The sequence below is a fragment of the Mus musculus genome, chromosome 13, assembly GCF_000001635.26.
Source record: "Mus musculus strain C57BL/6J chromosome 13, GRCm38.p6 C57BL/6J".
In the NCBI taxonomy this organism is placed as follows: domain Eukaryota; kingdom Metazoa; phylum Chordata; class Mammalia; order Rodentia; family Muridae; genus Mus; species Mus musculus.
The window spans coordinates 55087820-55104427 of NC_000079.6; the positions used below are offsets into that span (position 1 = coordinate 55087820).

At 41.2% G+C, this 16608-nt stretch overlaps 1 protein-coding gene across 8 annotated transcripts in view; it reads right to left on the bottom strand.

The window, feature by feature from the left end:
• Uimc1 (ubiquitin interaction motif containing 1) overlaps positions 1-12544 on the bottom strand; it is a 72484-nt gene extending 59940 nt beyond the window's left edge. For 3 of the 8 annotated variants that reach the window (NR_121592.1, NM_001293660.1, NM_011307.3), the window contains exons 1-2: positions 12378-12481; positions 5308-5462 (exon numbers count right to left, since the gene is read on the bottom strand). Coding sequence is in view for 6 of the 8 variants with exons in the window: in NM_001293660.1 (NP_001280589.1) it covers positions 5308-5454 (147 nt within the window). In the remaining 2 variants the exon portion in view is untranslated. Of the gene's footprint in view, positions 1-5307; positions 5463-6144; positions 6588-12377 lie in introns of those variants that run through there. The other 5 variants (NM_001359758.1, NM_001359757.1, XM_011244499.2 and 2 more) reach the window with 4 other exon arrangements.
• Between the last annotated feature and the right edge of the window lie 4064 nt (positions 12545-16608).

Below are 16608 nucleotides of genomic sequence, written 5' to 3' on the forward strand. Positions count from 1 at the left end.
TTCCTTCTCCAGCACCATGTCTGCCTGCATGCCACCATGCTTCTTGCCTTGACAATAATGGACTAAACTTCTGAACTGTAAGCCAGCCCCAATTAAATGTTTTCCTTTATAACAGTTGCCTTGGTCATGGTCTCTTCACAGCCACAGAAACCCTAACTAAGACACATACTATACAGGTAATCATTAGAACAGCATATCAAAAACAAACAAACAAACAAACAAGCCAAAACTATCAAAATTCCCATTGCTACTACAAGCCATGAGAACAAAGAACAGTCAGAAAATGAGAGACTTCAGGAAAAATAATTAAAAGAGAGTGAAGACAGCAGTTGGAAGGCAGAGGCAGATGTCTGTGAGTTCAGGGCCAGTCTGATCTACACAGTAAGTTCCAGGCCAGCCAAGGCTACAAAGTGAGACCCTGTCTTAAACAACAGATTAAGGAGCATAGACAAACTCACCCTTAGAAAGCACGGGTGCAGTATTAGGTCCTTCAGACCATGAGGTACAGTAAAGATCAGGAAAGTAAAAGAAACCCCAAGTAGGGCTGTGGGTTGACTGTGAGTGTGCCACACACACACACACACACACACACACACACACACACACACACACACACACACACACACGTCTGAATCCTTGTCTCCCAGCTGAAAGCCCAGCAAGAAGTGGGTCGTGGGGAAGGAAGGTCTTGAGATTTTATAGCCTGCCCTACTTATTCACATTTTGCTTCCTGAGAGTAGAAGAATACAAACAACAACTTCCTGCTCCTGCCACAATGCCTCCCCTATCTGCTGGGATGTCTTCTATGCCACAATGGACTATATGACTTTGGAACAAAAAAATAAATAAATAAATAAACTTTTTCTCCCTTAAGTTGCTTTTGTCCAGAGTACTTTATCACAACATAAAAGCAACTTAAGCCGGGCTTGGTGGCACACGCCTTTAATCCCAGCACTCCAGAGGCAAAGGCAGGTGGATTTCTGAGTTCGAGGACAGCCTGGTCTACATAGAAAGTTCCAGGACAGCCAGAGCTATACAGAGAAACCCTGTCTCAAAAAACCAAAAATTTAAAAAAAAAAAAAAAAAAAAAAAAAAGGGCTGGTGAGATGGCTCAGTGGGTAAGAGCACCCGACTGCTCTTCCGAAGGTCTGAAGTTCAAATCCCAGCAACCACATGGTGGCTCACAACCACCCGTAATGAGATCTGATGCCCTCTTCTGGTGTGTCTGAAGACAGCTACAGTGTACTTACATATAATAAATAAATAAATCTTTTAAAAAAAAAAAAAAAGCAACGTAAGACAGAACCTGGTGCTAACAAGTGAGGCCACTGATGTAAGTCTGTCCATGTGGTTCTTAGACCTTTGAAACTGGTTTGGGGGAGAAGAAATGTGGAAGTGTTTAGAACTTTGGGTTAGAAAAGTCCTGAAGTGCTGTAAACAGAACTTAGTGGACTATTCTAATGGGAGCCTGTAAGACAAGGATGCTGAGAAAAGCATGCACAGTGTCGGCACAGATCATGAGTTTTCAGAGAACAATGACTATCAGGAACTGGGATAGTTTTGATCACATTTTGATCCATGAATCTGGCTTCATTCTACCTGTGTCTTAAGAACCTGAGTAAAGTTGAATTTAAAGACAATAAACAATAAACTAATTTGACAGTAAGAATTTGAAGACAGAATTGTATCTAGCATTGAAAATTGTGCTACAATGGACTCCAGGCAAAATCCATTTGCGGCTATCATGTGAAAATCAAAATTCAGTTAAACAAAAAAAATCTAAACTTGAGGGAATTCCTATTCCTCAAAGCAACTACTTAAGAAAGTTTCTTCAGTCCCAGCACTTGGGAGACAGAGGCAGGCGGATTTCTGAGTTTGAGGCCAGCCTGGTCTACAGAGTGAGTTCCAGGACAGCCAGGGATATACAGAGAAACCCTGTCTCGAAAAACCAAAAGAAAGAAAGAAAGAAAGAAAGAAAGAAAGAAAGAAAGAAAGAAAGAAAGAAAGAGAGAGAGAGAAAGAGAAAGGGAAGAAAGGGAAGAGAGAGAGAGAGAGAAAGAAAGAAAGGGAAGAAAGGGAAGAAAGGGAAGAAAGGGAAGAAAGGGAAGAAAGGGAAGAAAGGGAAGAAAGGGAAGAAAGGGAAGAAAGAAAGGGAAGAAAGAAAGGGAAGAAAGAAAGAAAGAAAGAAAGAAAGAAAGAAAGAAAGAAAGAAAGAAAGAAAGAAAGAAAGTAAGTTAGCTTCTTCAGGGTCTGTGCACAAAAGCTGATATAGCTGTATCCCAATGGGGCCAGGCTACAACTTGGGCTGGTGGCAGGACTTGGCAATGCCTTCTTTTAGTATTCACTTTGCAAGCATGAAAGAACAAGAGTAAAAAAGTCACAGAGTCCTGTGTTCCATGTTTTCTCAAAGCAGCTGAGGTCAGGCAATATGTGCTAAGATCAGAGTCCCTGTAAGGAGACCCTGAGCCATGTGTGAAGCTATAAAGGTGAGGCCTAGGTTGCAATGGAAACCCCAGGGCACTGGAGGAGCCAGAACCATAGCACATGTGCTAAAGAGAGCTGAAAGTACGCATGGGGGACAACCCAAGAGAAAATGTGTGCTGAAGAAATTCCAAACTACATCTTGACTGTACTATCACCCTTACATTTTCTTGGTTTCTTGGGTACGTTTTGTTTTGAATGTGGGGGTTCGGAGGTTGTTTTTAATTTTGTTTTGCTTTGTTTTTTGAGACAGACTCTCTCTGTGGCCTTGGCTGTCCTAGAACTCATTATGTAAACCAGGCTGGCATTGATCTCACACAGATATACACCTGCCTCTACCTCCTAGTGTTGGATTAACTGTGTGCACCACCACTCCTGGTGGTTTTGTGGTTTACAATGCTGGCAATCAAAAATAGGAAGCCATTACTTATGCTAGCCAAACATTTGACCACTGAGCTATAACCCAGATAAGATATTTTCTTAAAGAAATATTTAAATAAAGTTAGACATGGGGGCTGGTGAGATGGCTCAGCAGTTAAGAGTGCCGACTGCTCTTCCAAAGGTCCTGAGTTCAAATCCCAGCAACCACATGGTGGCTCACAACCATCTGTAATGAAATCTGATGCCCTCTTCTGGAGTGTCTGACGACAGCTACAGTGTACTTACATATAATAAATAAATAAATAATTTTTTTAAAAAAAGGTGTGTGTGTGTGTGTGTGTGTGTGCATGTACACATGCACTTAAAAAAAAAAACCCTGTCTTGAAAAAACAAAAATGAGCAAACAAACAAACAAACCAAAAAAAAGCCAACAAGTTTTTTTCCACTAATACCAACTGCTTAATATTCTAAAAGAGTTTTTAAGGATTTTTTTAAAATGCAAAAAATGGTAAATGGGGAGGATAGAGAGATGTCTCAGTGGTTCCTGATCTACAGTTCAGTTCTCAGCACCCATGTCAGGTGGCTCGCAACAGCAAACTCCAAGGAATCTGACACACTCTCCTGGCCTCCTCAGGACCTGTGTTAACATAGTATACACTCACAACACACACATAAACTAAGGAAAGGGCCACACCAGCAAGATCAATGTCTTGCTCATCCATCATCAGAGAAGCTTCCTTCTACAGCAGATGGGAATAAACGGAGACCCACATTGAAACAATGTCCAGAGAACAAGAGTCCTAAGAACACTCAGTCCTAACAGTATTTCCTCAGCGATCAGGGAATCCTGCCCAAAAAGAGGAGGGAAGTGTAAGAGTCAGAGGGGATAGAGGACACCAGGAAGCCTTTCAAAACACAGCAGGACTGATACACAGAAGTGGCAGTATGCACAGGACCTGCACAGGTCTAAGCTATGTGGGGTCCCAGTGCCCAGAGGGAAAGTGGACATAAGCCTCCATCCCAAACCTAGAAGCTACCTCCAACTAACAACTGTTCACAAAGGAAAAACTAGGTCTCAGTGGGTACACAAACCACTTTTAAGGATAGACCTCATGCCCAGCAGTAGAAGACTAACACAAAACAAACTCAATAGCATCTTTTGGAGGTACTTTGTCTCATAACGCTTTGTCTGCATACTATTTTCCTTTTCTCCTTATAAGTTTCCAGTGTTGTGTTTTTATGAATATCTATGTGTGAACTTGTGTGTCTCAGCATCTATATGCATTTCTTGTGCTTTTTCTTTGGTTCTTTTTCTTCTGTTTGTTTTGTCCTATTCGTTTGTTTGTTTTTATCTTATTATTTTTTAAGATGCCAGCTTGTATGCTAATGAGAGGGAGAAAGGACAGACATTAGCGTGGGTGGGACCTGGAGAGGATCCAAGAAGAATTGGGGGAATGGAAACCAAAACCAGAATATATTGTATTTAAAAATCTATTTTCAATGCAAAAAAATTAAAATTTAAAATGAAAACTAAGGAAAGGCAAAGGAAAGGAAAGCAAATATAGCAATGGGTAGAAAGGAAAACAATAGGAAAGGGACTCTAAACTAGGACAGTTTCTGCAATGATAAGTACAGAATAAATCCATGTTATGCCTCTCACGTATGTAAACACTCACACACCCACACACTTATCTAAATAAACAGTTGCAGTAGGTGAAGTAAAATGTCAGGAGGAAAAACAGGGCAGAAGAGACATTTCAGAGAGTCTACGGCAAAAGTCTACATAACAGATGAAAGACAAAGAAATAGCAATGGAAACAAACTTGAGTTAAACCTAAAGCATGTGGTGACCAATCAGGTATGAAAATGAAAAACAAGAGTCAAAGGTGATTGTGTCAGAGAAAAATGAATGCTTCTCCCACTGAGTAAAATAAAGGATGTAAGACACTCTGAGTTGGTTCATAATGTACTGTATCTGATCTAACACACAGGTAAAAAAGAAAGAGAGAGAAATGGTAAATAAAGGGGAGGTTTATCTAGACTCTCTCTCCTCGAAGCCTTTCCACAGTAACATTATGTTCTTGGCCAAGCAGGCAGCATAGTCCCTCGCATGTAGGAAGCCTGGAATCCATCCCAGGAAGCTGTCACATTTTCTCTTACTTTTCAAACACAAATTACACTTTCTTTTGATTTTACTCTAACAGTTCTGAAATCACATTGGGTTAACATATTACAAAACCAAAAACTTATCATTCATCCCCAGCCAAATAATATGACCACACGCGCTTTTAAATAATCCACAATTCCCTTTAGAAATCAAAAGAAAATCAAGTAAGATCCAAATGAATTCAGCAAGCTAGTAGGAAGGTACAGTCAAAACAAAGCCTTGTGTGTATGCGTAAAGAGGCCTAGCTTGAGACTCACAATTCCATGTCAAATACTGACCTCTCCATCGCTATCGGATATCACTATGAGTAAGTCCTCAAGTCTACGCTTCTTCTTTATACTGACACAACTGCTTGTTTCCAGATCCTTCTTCTCCAAGTTCTGGCTTTCAGAGGCCTCTTTAATTTTTTTCTTCCTTCGTGGCATCCTTTTACCTAAAATGCAAGTTCAATATTTACTCAAAAAGTAAGTTTCTAATCTAGAGATTATTCAATTTGGTCATATAAGAGCAAATGACAGCCATTTAAGGGAAATAAATCTAGACTTTAGAACTTTTCTATTATTCATTAAAATTTTTACTTTTTTCTATAAAGGAATATATACATGTATGTATATACATTTCTATATAAGTGTTGGACATATGTAAATGTACATATATACACACAGAAAATGCTAGTGAAATTTCAATAGCATTAAAAACAATTTATCTTGGCTCCTTACATATTAATTTGCACAAGTAGTTTCCTCAAGTATTCAGTAACAGTTTACCTAAAAGATCTTTTTTTAAAAAAATACTAATACTCTTAGTAAGGTACAGTGGATCCCAGCACATCAGGAAACAGAGGCAGAAAGATCACAAGGTAGAAGCCAACCTAGCCATTATAACTACTGTGTCCAAATTTGAGTAACAAAAACAAAAACCTCAATGCCTCAATCCGTTAAGGAATCTCCCCCAAAATCTTATAGTTAATGTTTATATATTTATGTAATAATTTAGATAGTACATTTGTGGTGATTTGAATGAAAATGGCTCCCAGAGGCCCACTATTAGGAGGTGTGGCCTTGTTGGAGTAGGTGTGGCCTACTCTTATAAACATTTGATAGGGGCTGGCTTACTGATTCAGAAGTTTAGTCCACGATCATCATGGCCAGAAGCACAGCAGCATCCGGGCAGACAAGCTTCTGGAATAGGAGCTGGGAGTTCTACATCCAGATCAGCAGGCAACAGGAACAGAGAGTGCTACTGACCCTGGCTTGAGCATCTGAAACCTCAAATCCTGCCCCTGTCACACTTCCTCCAGTATGGAATATTAGTATTTTTTTAAAAAGAGCTTGGGCTGGTGAGATGGCTCAGCGGTTAAGAGCGCCGACTGCTCTTCCAAAGGTCCTGAGTTCAAATCCCAGCAACCACATGATGGCTCACAACCACCCGTAACAAAATCTGATGCTCTCTTCTGGAGTGTCTGAAGACAGCTACAGTGTACTTACATATAATAAGTAAATAAATATTTTTTAAAAAATTAAAAAATTAAAAAATAAAAAAGAGCTTTATATGTTTTGTTCTTAGGTTTAGGCCTTTGGTTCATTTCATGAATCTTTTGTGTATATGTGTGGCAAGAACTTAATATAATTTAATTTATTAAATGTATACTTCCAGTTGCCTTAGTACCATTGCTCTTAACCAAAGAGCCACCTCTCTAGCCCCTATTTGGCTTTCTTGAGGAAGTAAACAAGCTCATCCTAAATGAAGAGTCCCAAAAAGATCCAATAAAGGAACAAACGTGAAAATTCAAACACTCCGATTTCAAAACACAGAAGAAAGAACAGTTAACAAAAAAACATGGCCCTGACACAGAGATACACAGACCAATGAAACATAACACATACTCAAAGATACTGTCTATCTTGTCAAATAATTATATAGCAGTATTAATATAGTAACTTTTTATATAATAATATTTTCAGTGAAAAAAGGCCTTTTCAAAAAATGGTACTAAGAAAACTGAAAGTACACATTTAATAAATTAAATTATATTAAGTCCTTGCCACACATATACACAAAAGATTCATGAAATGAACCAAAGGCCTAAACCTAAGAACAAAACATATAAAACTCTTTAAGGCATAAACATCAGCATAAGCATAAATTCTTCTCAACTAGGATAATAAACAATGGTTAAATATGAAATATCAAAGCACAAGCTATAAGGAAATAGAAAGAGTATATCTAAATTAAAACTTTTGTGCTCCAAACCATAAAATTAAGTATAGCTTTAATGAAAAAGGTACATAAAATTTGTAATCTGAAAACAAAACATTGTTCAAAGAAATTAAGATAGGTGGTTGGGGCTGGAGAGATGGCTTGGCTCACAACTAGCTGTAACGCCAGTTTCAGGAGAACCAACATCTTCTTCTGACCCCCACAGGCACCAAGCACACAAATGATGCAAAAACATCTATGCAGACAAGATACTCATACACATAAAATAAAAACACATCTTTAAAACTAAACTACACAAATGTTGATAGAAGCATTATTTAACAGTACTCTGAAGTGGAAGCAATTCAAATGGCCACTAACTGATAAAATATGGTATATATTTTATGACTCACCATAAAAATAAAGCATTAATGATCTAAAGCTTGAAAACATCACAAGTGAAAGAAGCTACTTCTAAAGGACCACAAATACTCAAGTGTTTGATTCCACTAATATAAAATATTAACTGCAGTAAATCAAGAGTCTGTAAATAAATAATTATTTAGGACTGAGTTGGGGGAATTGGCAAAGTAGATAGTGATATGACTGAATGGGTGGAATTTTTCCTTAAGATAAATTTTACTGCTCTGAATTATGATACCTTCTTAATCCTTTGAATATACTAAAAAACATACAGCAGGTGACAAAAGGTATATACACTGTATATGAATTATAGGGCAATAAAGCTAAAATTAACTTCAAATGATCTAAATCAAAACACTGGTTACTAATAAAATTCACTGGGAAGGACAGAATGAAACTTTCAGGGTTGCTGAAAATGTATTATTGCCATTTGGGTGGTAGTTACATATGTACCTTAAGTCACAGTTAACAATGGTTCCTTTTGTCAGTCTGGAGGTTGCTCAGAAAATTGGACATAATACTACTGGAAGATCCAGCAATACCTTTCCTGGGTATATACCCAGAAGAAGTTCCAACTGGTAATAAGAACACATGCTCCTCTATGTTCATAGAAGCCTTATTTATAATAGCCAGAATCTGGAAAGAACCCAGATGTCCCTCAACAGAAGAATGGATACAGAAAATGTGGTACATTTACACAATGGAGTATACTCAGCTATTAAAAACAATGGATTTATGAAATTCTTGGACAAATGTATCTGGAGGATATCATCCTTAGTGAGGTAACCCAATCACAAAAGAAGTCATTAGATATGCACTCACTGATAAGTGAATATTAGCCCAGAAACATAGAACACCCAAGATACAATTTGCAAAACACAAGAAAATCAAGAAGAGGGAAGCAATGGGTGGACACTTCATTCCTCCTTAGAATAGGGAACAAAATACCCATGAAAGGAGTTACAGAGACAAAGTTTGGAGCTAAGACGAAAGGATGGACTATCCAGAGACTATCCCACCCAGGGATCCATCCCATAATCAGCTACTAAACCCAGACACTATTGCATATGCCAGAAAGATTTTGCTGAAGGGACCCTGTTATAGCTTTCTCATATGAGGCTATGCCAGTGCCTGGCAAATATGGAAGTGGATGCTCACAGTCATCTATAAGATGGAACACAGGGCCCCCAATAGAGAAGCTAGAGAAAGCACCCAAGGAGCTAAAGGGGTCTGCAACCCTATAGGTGGAACAACAATATGAACTAACCAGTACCCCCAGAGCTCATATCTCTAGCTGCATATGTAGCAGAAGATGGCCTAGTCGGCCATCACAGGAAAGAGAGGTCCCTTGGTATTGCAAACTTTATATGCCCCAGTACAGGGGAACATCAGGGCCAAGAAGCAGGAGTGGGTGGGTAGGGGAGTGGGACAGAGGGAGGGTATAGGGAACTTTCGGGATAGCATTTGAAATGTATATAAAGAAAATATCTAATAATAAATAAATAAAAATTAATAAAATAGTAAAAAAAATGGTTCCTTTTACTATATGTAATGATACCTTAAAAACAATTTTAAGCAGTAATATGTGTTTCATCAGTGACTATTCCAAGTCATTCTAAGAAATCTGAAAAGCATGTCGTTTTTATGAGGAAACAAGTTCAGGAAAGTTACTAACCAAACAAGTAAAACACTGCCATTTTTACCTGCTAATCCAAAAACCTAACTCCAATATCTCTGCACAGCTCTAGCTGGCCTAGAACTCACTATGTAGAACCCACTGGCCTTGAACTCACAGAGCCTGCCTCTGCCTTCCAAGAGTGGTGATTAAAGGTATGCACAACCATGCCTGACTCCATTACCTTTATAGCACCTCTAACAAGAATCTCTACTTAACACATGGTATACGCACAGAAATATTTACTGAATGAATCAGTAGCATAAAGTAGATATTTAAATTATTAAATGTTTTATTAAAACGACTGGGGTATAGCTCAGTAGTAGAGCATGTTATTATCATGTACAAGGCTTTGGTTTCCATCCTTAGCAGCTACATGAATAAATAAGTAAGTAAGCTACAGAAGGACAAGACACAGGAGGATATGACCTGAAGGCAGATATGGGGTAGGGGTAATAAAACACGGTGAAGGGCTAGAGATGGAGCTCAGTAGCTAGCCACCCTGCATGTGCAAGGTTCTAGGTTTGATTCAGCACCACCACAACATCAAAAACAAAGAAGTAACCTTTAAAGCTAGACGAGCATATGACATCAAAGTAGGAATTAGCATAGGAGAAACCTGGAGAAGTTAATTAGGACCCTAGGAAAAATACCCCTAGGAAAATACCCTATATGAAGTGGCTTCTAACTTACACATTTCCTATTCCTGTTGTATTACTAAAAAACAGTATGCCAATAGCAGCTATATCTTCAATACAAGTAATTTTTCTAAAATCTGTAATTTATGATACTTATAGTTGACATCTTCTTTAACTTTATTTTTTATTATTATTAATTTTTAAAATTTATTTATTGTATGTAAGTACACTGTAGCTGTCTTCAGACACACCAGAAGAGGGCGCCAGATCTCACTGCGGATGGTTGTGAGCTACCCTGTGGTTGCTGGGATTTGAACTCAGGACCTCCAGAAGATTAGTCAATGCTCTTAACTGCTGAGCAATCTCTCCAGCCCATTTTTTTTGTTTTGTTTTGTTTTTCGAGACAGGGTTTCTCTGTATAGCCCAGGCTGTCCTGGAACTCACTTTGTAGACCAGCTGGCCTCGAACTCAGAAATCCACCTGCCTCTGCCTCCCAAAGGTGTGCGCCACCACTGCCCAGCTTTTTAATATTTTTAAGTGTGTCTGTGTATACATGTACACAGGAGTGCAGGTTCTAACAATTTTTTAAATTATTTTTTATTTTAAAATTTAAAATAAAATTTATCTTTATTTTATTAAAAAAACATAGCCAGCTGGACAGTGGTGACACATGCCTTTAATCCCAGCACTTGGGAGGCAGAGGCAGGCGGATTTCTGAGTTTGAGGCCAGCCTAGTCTACAGAGTGAGTTCCAGGACAGCCAGGGCTACACAGAGAAACCCTGTCTCGAAAAACCAGTAATAATAGTAGTAGTAGTAGTAGTAGTAGTAATAATAATAATAATAATAATAATAACAATAATAGAGCCTTGAATTCCACCACTTGGGAGGCAGAAGCAGGAGGATCCCTGTAAGTTTGAGCCAGCATGGTCTACATAGCAATTTTCAGGCCAGGCAGAACTATATAGTGAGACTTTGTCTCAAAAACATAAAATAAAACTTATAAATGCACAAGGCTCTTGGAGTTGATCTCCAGCACAAAAGAAGAAGTGAGAAAGCTTGATAGAATAAACTCCTTTATCAATTGATTACAATTAAAAGTGATTTGTTTCTGTAACTGAGTAAAGTAAATGCATACCTATAAAATCTCTCTCTCTCTCTCTCTCTCTCTCTCTCTCTCTCTCTCTCTCTCTCTCTCTTACACACACACATACATACACATATAGCAACAGAATTCAGGGGAGATTATTCAGTGGGTAAATTCCAGCAGGTGGATAGTGAGTAGGGGGATCCCCGAGGAAGCCAGCCAGACATACCAACCAACTCCAAGAGACCCTGCCCCAATTAAGATGGAGAGACATTTAAGAAGATTCCCACTAACATCGGTGTAGTGGTGGAGGGTGGTGTGTGTGTGTGCCCGTGTGTGTGTTCACACCCAGTGTGCCCACAAGTGTGCAAAAATAAAAGATTTCAAACGCACCCGGAGCAATAAGTTATCACTGCCTGAATCAATAGACAAACTTGTAGGTTTCTCACACCCAATACTGAGGTTGTTTCTCTCAAGAACCCTAACGCGCCCTAACACATTAGGAACTTTAGTAAAAAAGGAGTTGGCAAGTGGCTATGCCGGGAAATGACACTCATGCGTCTGGCTCCACAAGTAGACTTTCTTTGACTGTGCTACAAACCCAACAACACCCTAACCATTGGGCTCACTTTTTCCGCAGCGTTGCCCGTACATCATATGATGACTACATGCAAGAAGCCTGGAGCGAAGTGGTCCAGATTCACACCCAACTCCATCTCTGAGAGGACCAACGCTCTGGTCTCACAGGTTTCTGACACACCGCCTGTCATCAGCCACGAGAGAAACGCACTAGGCTCGACTGGCTACGTTAAGTGGTAAATGATAGATTTCCAGGGGAAAATATTTCTCGGGAGACTGAGGCAGGAGGTTGGCGAGTTCTATAGAAGCCATCTTGGGTACCCTGTGAGTTCAAAGCCAACCAGAGCTACACAGAGAGACCCGGGTGGTAGCGGTGTCTCGGGCGGCCGAAGAACTAATGAAGCCAACTACCACAAGACAAGCAAAGTAACGTGGGGCAGGCAGCGGGCCTAGGCGGTCCTCGGACGGTCCGTTAGCCGGGCGGGCGACCAGGCTACCAGGAAGCTCGGATAGCAAGAGAGGGCGCTCCGGACGACGACCGCCGCCCGCAGAGGGAGGGGAACCCCGGGGGGCGCGAGCGCCCGGGCTGCCCGGCAGCTGCGAGAGCGACCCGGCCGGCATCGGCTTCCGCCCGGCCGAGAGGCCTAGTCGCTGCGAGGCGCGCCTCGGGAGCAGCGGCAGCCGCCCGGCAGACAGCGAGAAGCAGGCGGCCCCGACGGCCGCGGAGTGCAGAGGCGACGCGTACTCACCGCGGATCTGGCAGCGCCGCCCAGCGCCTCCTGAACGCTGGGGGTCGCGAGCGGCCGCAACTCTTTAGAAAGAGGAGAGCCCGCGCGGCGGCGCGAGGCGGCAGGGGCGGGGAGGGGCGGGGCGAGGGGCGGGGCGCGCAGGCGCGGAGCCCTGTGGGCCGCTGTATGCTCACACAGTTCCTGGGTCCCTGAGTGCTGTTAAGAGAGGGGTTTAGGGGAAACCAAAGAAAGCCAATAGGGTCCCTAGACACCCTTCGAAATAAGCTCTGCTGCATCAAGCTTCCTCTGGTTAATTTATTTGCATGAATCCAAAATTACGTTCAAATTAAATGTTCACATGACTAGTTAGAAACTCTCAGATGGTATAATGTTAATTAATGTCTGATCGTCTTAGCGGAATTTAAGCATCCTAAAACACAAAAATACTGAATCTTGCTCTCTGCTAAGGAGAGATTACAAGAGTGGAGGGCGGGTATGATTGTAGGGGGAGATGAGTGGGATGGAGTGCATGATGTGAAATCCACAAAGAACCAATAAAAAGTAAAAAAAAAAAAAAAAACTAAAATAATAATAATAATACTGAAATTTCTACAACATATATTTCCTTGAAATATATGCTCCAGAAAGTCCATTTCCTTGAGGAGGAAAAAAAAAAAAAGGCAACAGCAGAAATGTCAAAGGTGAATAAAATATGAAATATTCCTACAATAAAATTTAACAAATAAAACTCAAGGTTTGATAGCGCCTAAAAAAATCTTACTAAGCTGGGCGTGGTGGCGCACGCCTTTAATCTCAGCACTCAGGAGGCAGAGGCAGGCAGATTTCTGAGTTCGAGGCCAGCCTGGTCTACAAAGTGAGTTCCAGGACAGCCAGGGCTATACAGAGAAACCCTGTCTCAAAAAAAAACAAAAAAACAAAAAACAAAACAAAACAAACAAACAAAAAAATCTTACTGAAGGGGCTGGAGAGATGGCTCAGTGGTTAAGAGTACTGACTGCTCTTCCAGAGATCCTGAGTTCAGTTCCCAGCAACCACATGGTAACCATCTGTAATGAGATCTGATGCCCTCTTCTGAAGACAGCTACAGTGTACTCATATACATAAAAATAAATCTTAAAAAAAAATCTTACTGAAGCCAGGACTTTTATCTCAGAACTCAGAAGGCATTGGTAGGTCCGTTTCCCCACCTCTCCCAAAAAGGGGATGGTGGTGGTGACGGTGGTGGGTAGTCTCACTGAAATTATAGCAAGCCAACAAATGTGAACACTCTCATATGCTTTTCATAAGCTTACAAAAAGTAGTTCATAGTTTGTGGGAAACAGTACTCCTAAAAGCATAGGTTAATGGACCAGATGATAGATGGATACATCGTGGTAATGATAAAGCAATGGGAGGAGGAGACAAATAGAAAGTGGAATAAACAGGACCTCAGCTAGGGGTCAAAAACCAGGACTAACGACACATGCCACAACTTTGACTCTGGCCCGAGCTGCCCAAGTAATAAGCCAAGCGGGGCTGCATTCCACTTGGCAGCTCCGCTCCTTTATCTGTATGTACTTGACACGGGTTCCTCTCCAACACACCCTGCAATCTCAAATCCTCCACCCGAGCCAGCATCAGGCTGTGCACACTCCCATCTCTGAGCAGTCTCTATTTTAAGTGTGTGACCGATTTATTCAGATATGAAGAACAGAAAGGCCGATCTGGTCTGAACTGGTTTTTGTCTTGCGAAGAACCAATGCTGCCTTCTGCACACATTTATTGGGAGAGCTTGATTGTAGAGGCGAAAAGACCTCGAGCCCAGAACTGGTGCTGCTTTTATAGGCCTAGGAGGGGCGTGTCTCACACCCGGATTGGTTATGCACTAAGCCTTATTTGCATGTTCCTCATCTGATTGGCTACTCTCTCTCAGTACCTTACAGAACCTCATTATCATACCTCATTTGCATGTCTCACATCTGATTGGTTATACTCTCAGTACCTTACAGAACCTCATTATCATACCTCATTTGCATGTCTCACATCTGATTGGTTATACTCTCAGTACCTTACAGAACCTCATTATCATACCTCATTTGCATGTCTCACATCTGATTGGTTATACTCTCAGTACCTTACAGAACCTCATTATCATACCTCATTATCATGCCTGGGCCAGGCAGTGTTTTTGCAAAAAACTTTACTGCATATGTACACATTGGTTGTTTGTCCAATCTTATGCATGGTGGCCATCAGTAGTCAGTGCCACTCAGCAACGGCACATGTGGCTTCCCACATTTTGGATGATGTGAGGCAGAACAAACTATCTACAGAACTCTCCACGAGAATCCTCTATTAACTTATGCATAGTTGTGTGTGCAAACTAGATGCAGATACCTGTCAATGCAGGGCCTAATCTACCAATCACAACAGACAACCACCAACTACAGCCCGGAGTAATCAGCCTGTCCTCAAGACCCAAGAAAGACAGACCCCAGAGTGCATTCTGGGTCCTTGAGTGCCCTCACTCATGTGATCTACTGTCAATTATAACCATGTATCTTCTGTAAAATGTATTATTGCTTGGCTTCAAGTAAAGTTTATCTTTTTTTTTTTTTTTTTTTTTTTTTTGCAAATCAATCTGTGCCCAGAAATCTCTCTCTCCCACAGGCTCACACTTGGTTCCTAACTGTTTTGTTTGGTGTGTTTATTTATTTATTTATTTGGTTTTTTGAGACAGGATTTCTTTGTATAGCCCTGGCTGACCTGGTACTCACTCTATAGATCCGGCTGGCCTCGAACTCAGAAATCCACCTGCCTCTGCCTCCCAAGTGCTGGGATTAAAGGCGAGCGACACCATGCCTGGCCTCTCTAGCTGGTTTTGCTGTTGGGAGAAGTAGTGGAAACTTTAGTGGGTAGAGTCTCTCTACAGGAAGTACAGCACTCTGGTGGGCTTTGAGAGTTTAGAGCTTGCCCCACACCAGTTCTCACTCTGCTTCTGCAAGCTGTTGTGGGTTGTGACATCTAAGTGATGTCTGATCTGGGGGACCACCTGCTGCCGTGCCTCCTTCCCACTATGAACTCTCGCTCTGGAACTGTAAGCCAAAATCAATGCTTCTTTCTGTATGTCATTCTTAGTCATGGCGCCTCCTTCTTCAGTTCTTTGGATAAGAGGCCTTGTCCCTACCCATGCAACCCCAACTGCTAGTGACACTTACATCATGTAAGAGCCCCAGGGATCAAACACTGGATGTCAGGCTTGGTAGCAAGCACCTTTACAGGCTGAGCCCTAGAGCCCTTTTCTGCTGTTACGAGTCAGTTTGTGTATCTCAGATTGGCCTTGAACTCCTGACCTTCCAACTCTATGTGCCAAGCTGTGGGGTGACTGGCCTATCCCACCAGCTCAGTCAGTTGTTTCTAGTTTCTTCCTCTAAGATGTCTTTAGGAAGATAAGCACTATCACTATAGCAACCTTGGCTTCTTGGATTATTTTGAAATTACCCAACTCTGAGTGAACAGGAAAAGCAAACTAGACCCCTGGGTCAGGGGCTTCTGTCACTCCAAGGTCGCCTCAATTTTCTGCCTTTTTACAGTGCCTCAAAGTGATACCTAAAGCTAGGCATGGCAGTACACACCTTTAGTCTTAGTTTCAGCACTTGGCAGGCAGAAGCAGGTAGATCTTTATGAGTTCAAGGCCAGTTGGGTCTACATAGTAAGTCCCAGGACAGCCAGGGCTACATAGGTCCTGTCTCAAAAATATAACAACAAATAATAATAACAATAACAGTAATAATAATAATAAAACTAATATTACAGCAATATAAGACCAGCAGTGCCCTATTTTACCTCATTATCATGTAAAACAGTGTTTTGTTTTGTTTCCTACCGTGTAAAATGGACCAAGATTCCATTTTACAAGCAGCCTGTGTCTCCACCTTGAGGGTAGAAGTAAACTGTATTCCTCAGTGGACCCAAACTCCTATTTGCTCGGCACCACTCATCGGCAGAGATTGATAAACGACTTATTCCTGAGAACAGAGGATGCTACCTCATAAACTTATTGGGAATGAACTGAGAACAAGCCCAAGAACTTATCAGATACTGCAGACCAAGGAGAAGCTCTAACTCTCTCATCCAGACCCCATAAAGTGAAGATGGCTCCCAACACTAGCCTCAAATACATCATGACAATCCTCCTGCCTCAGCCTCCAGAGTGATATAATTACAGGCAGGCACCACATCCAACCTTATT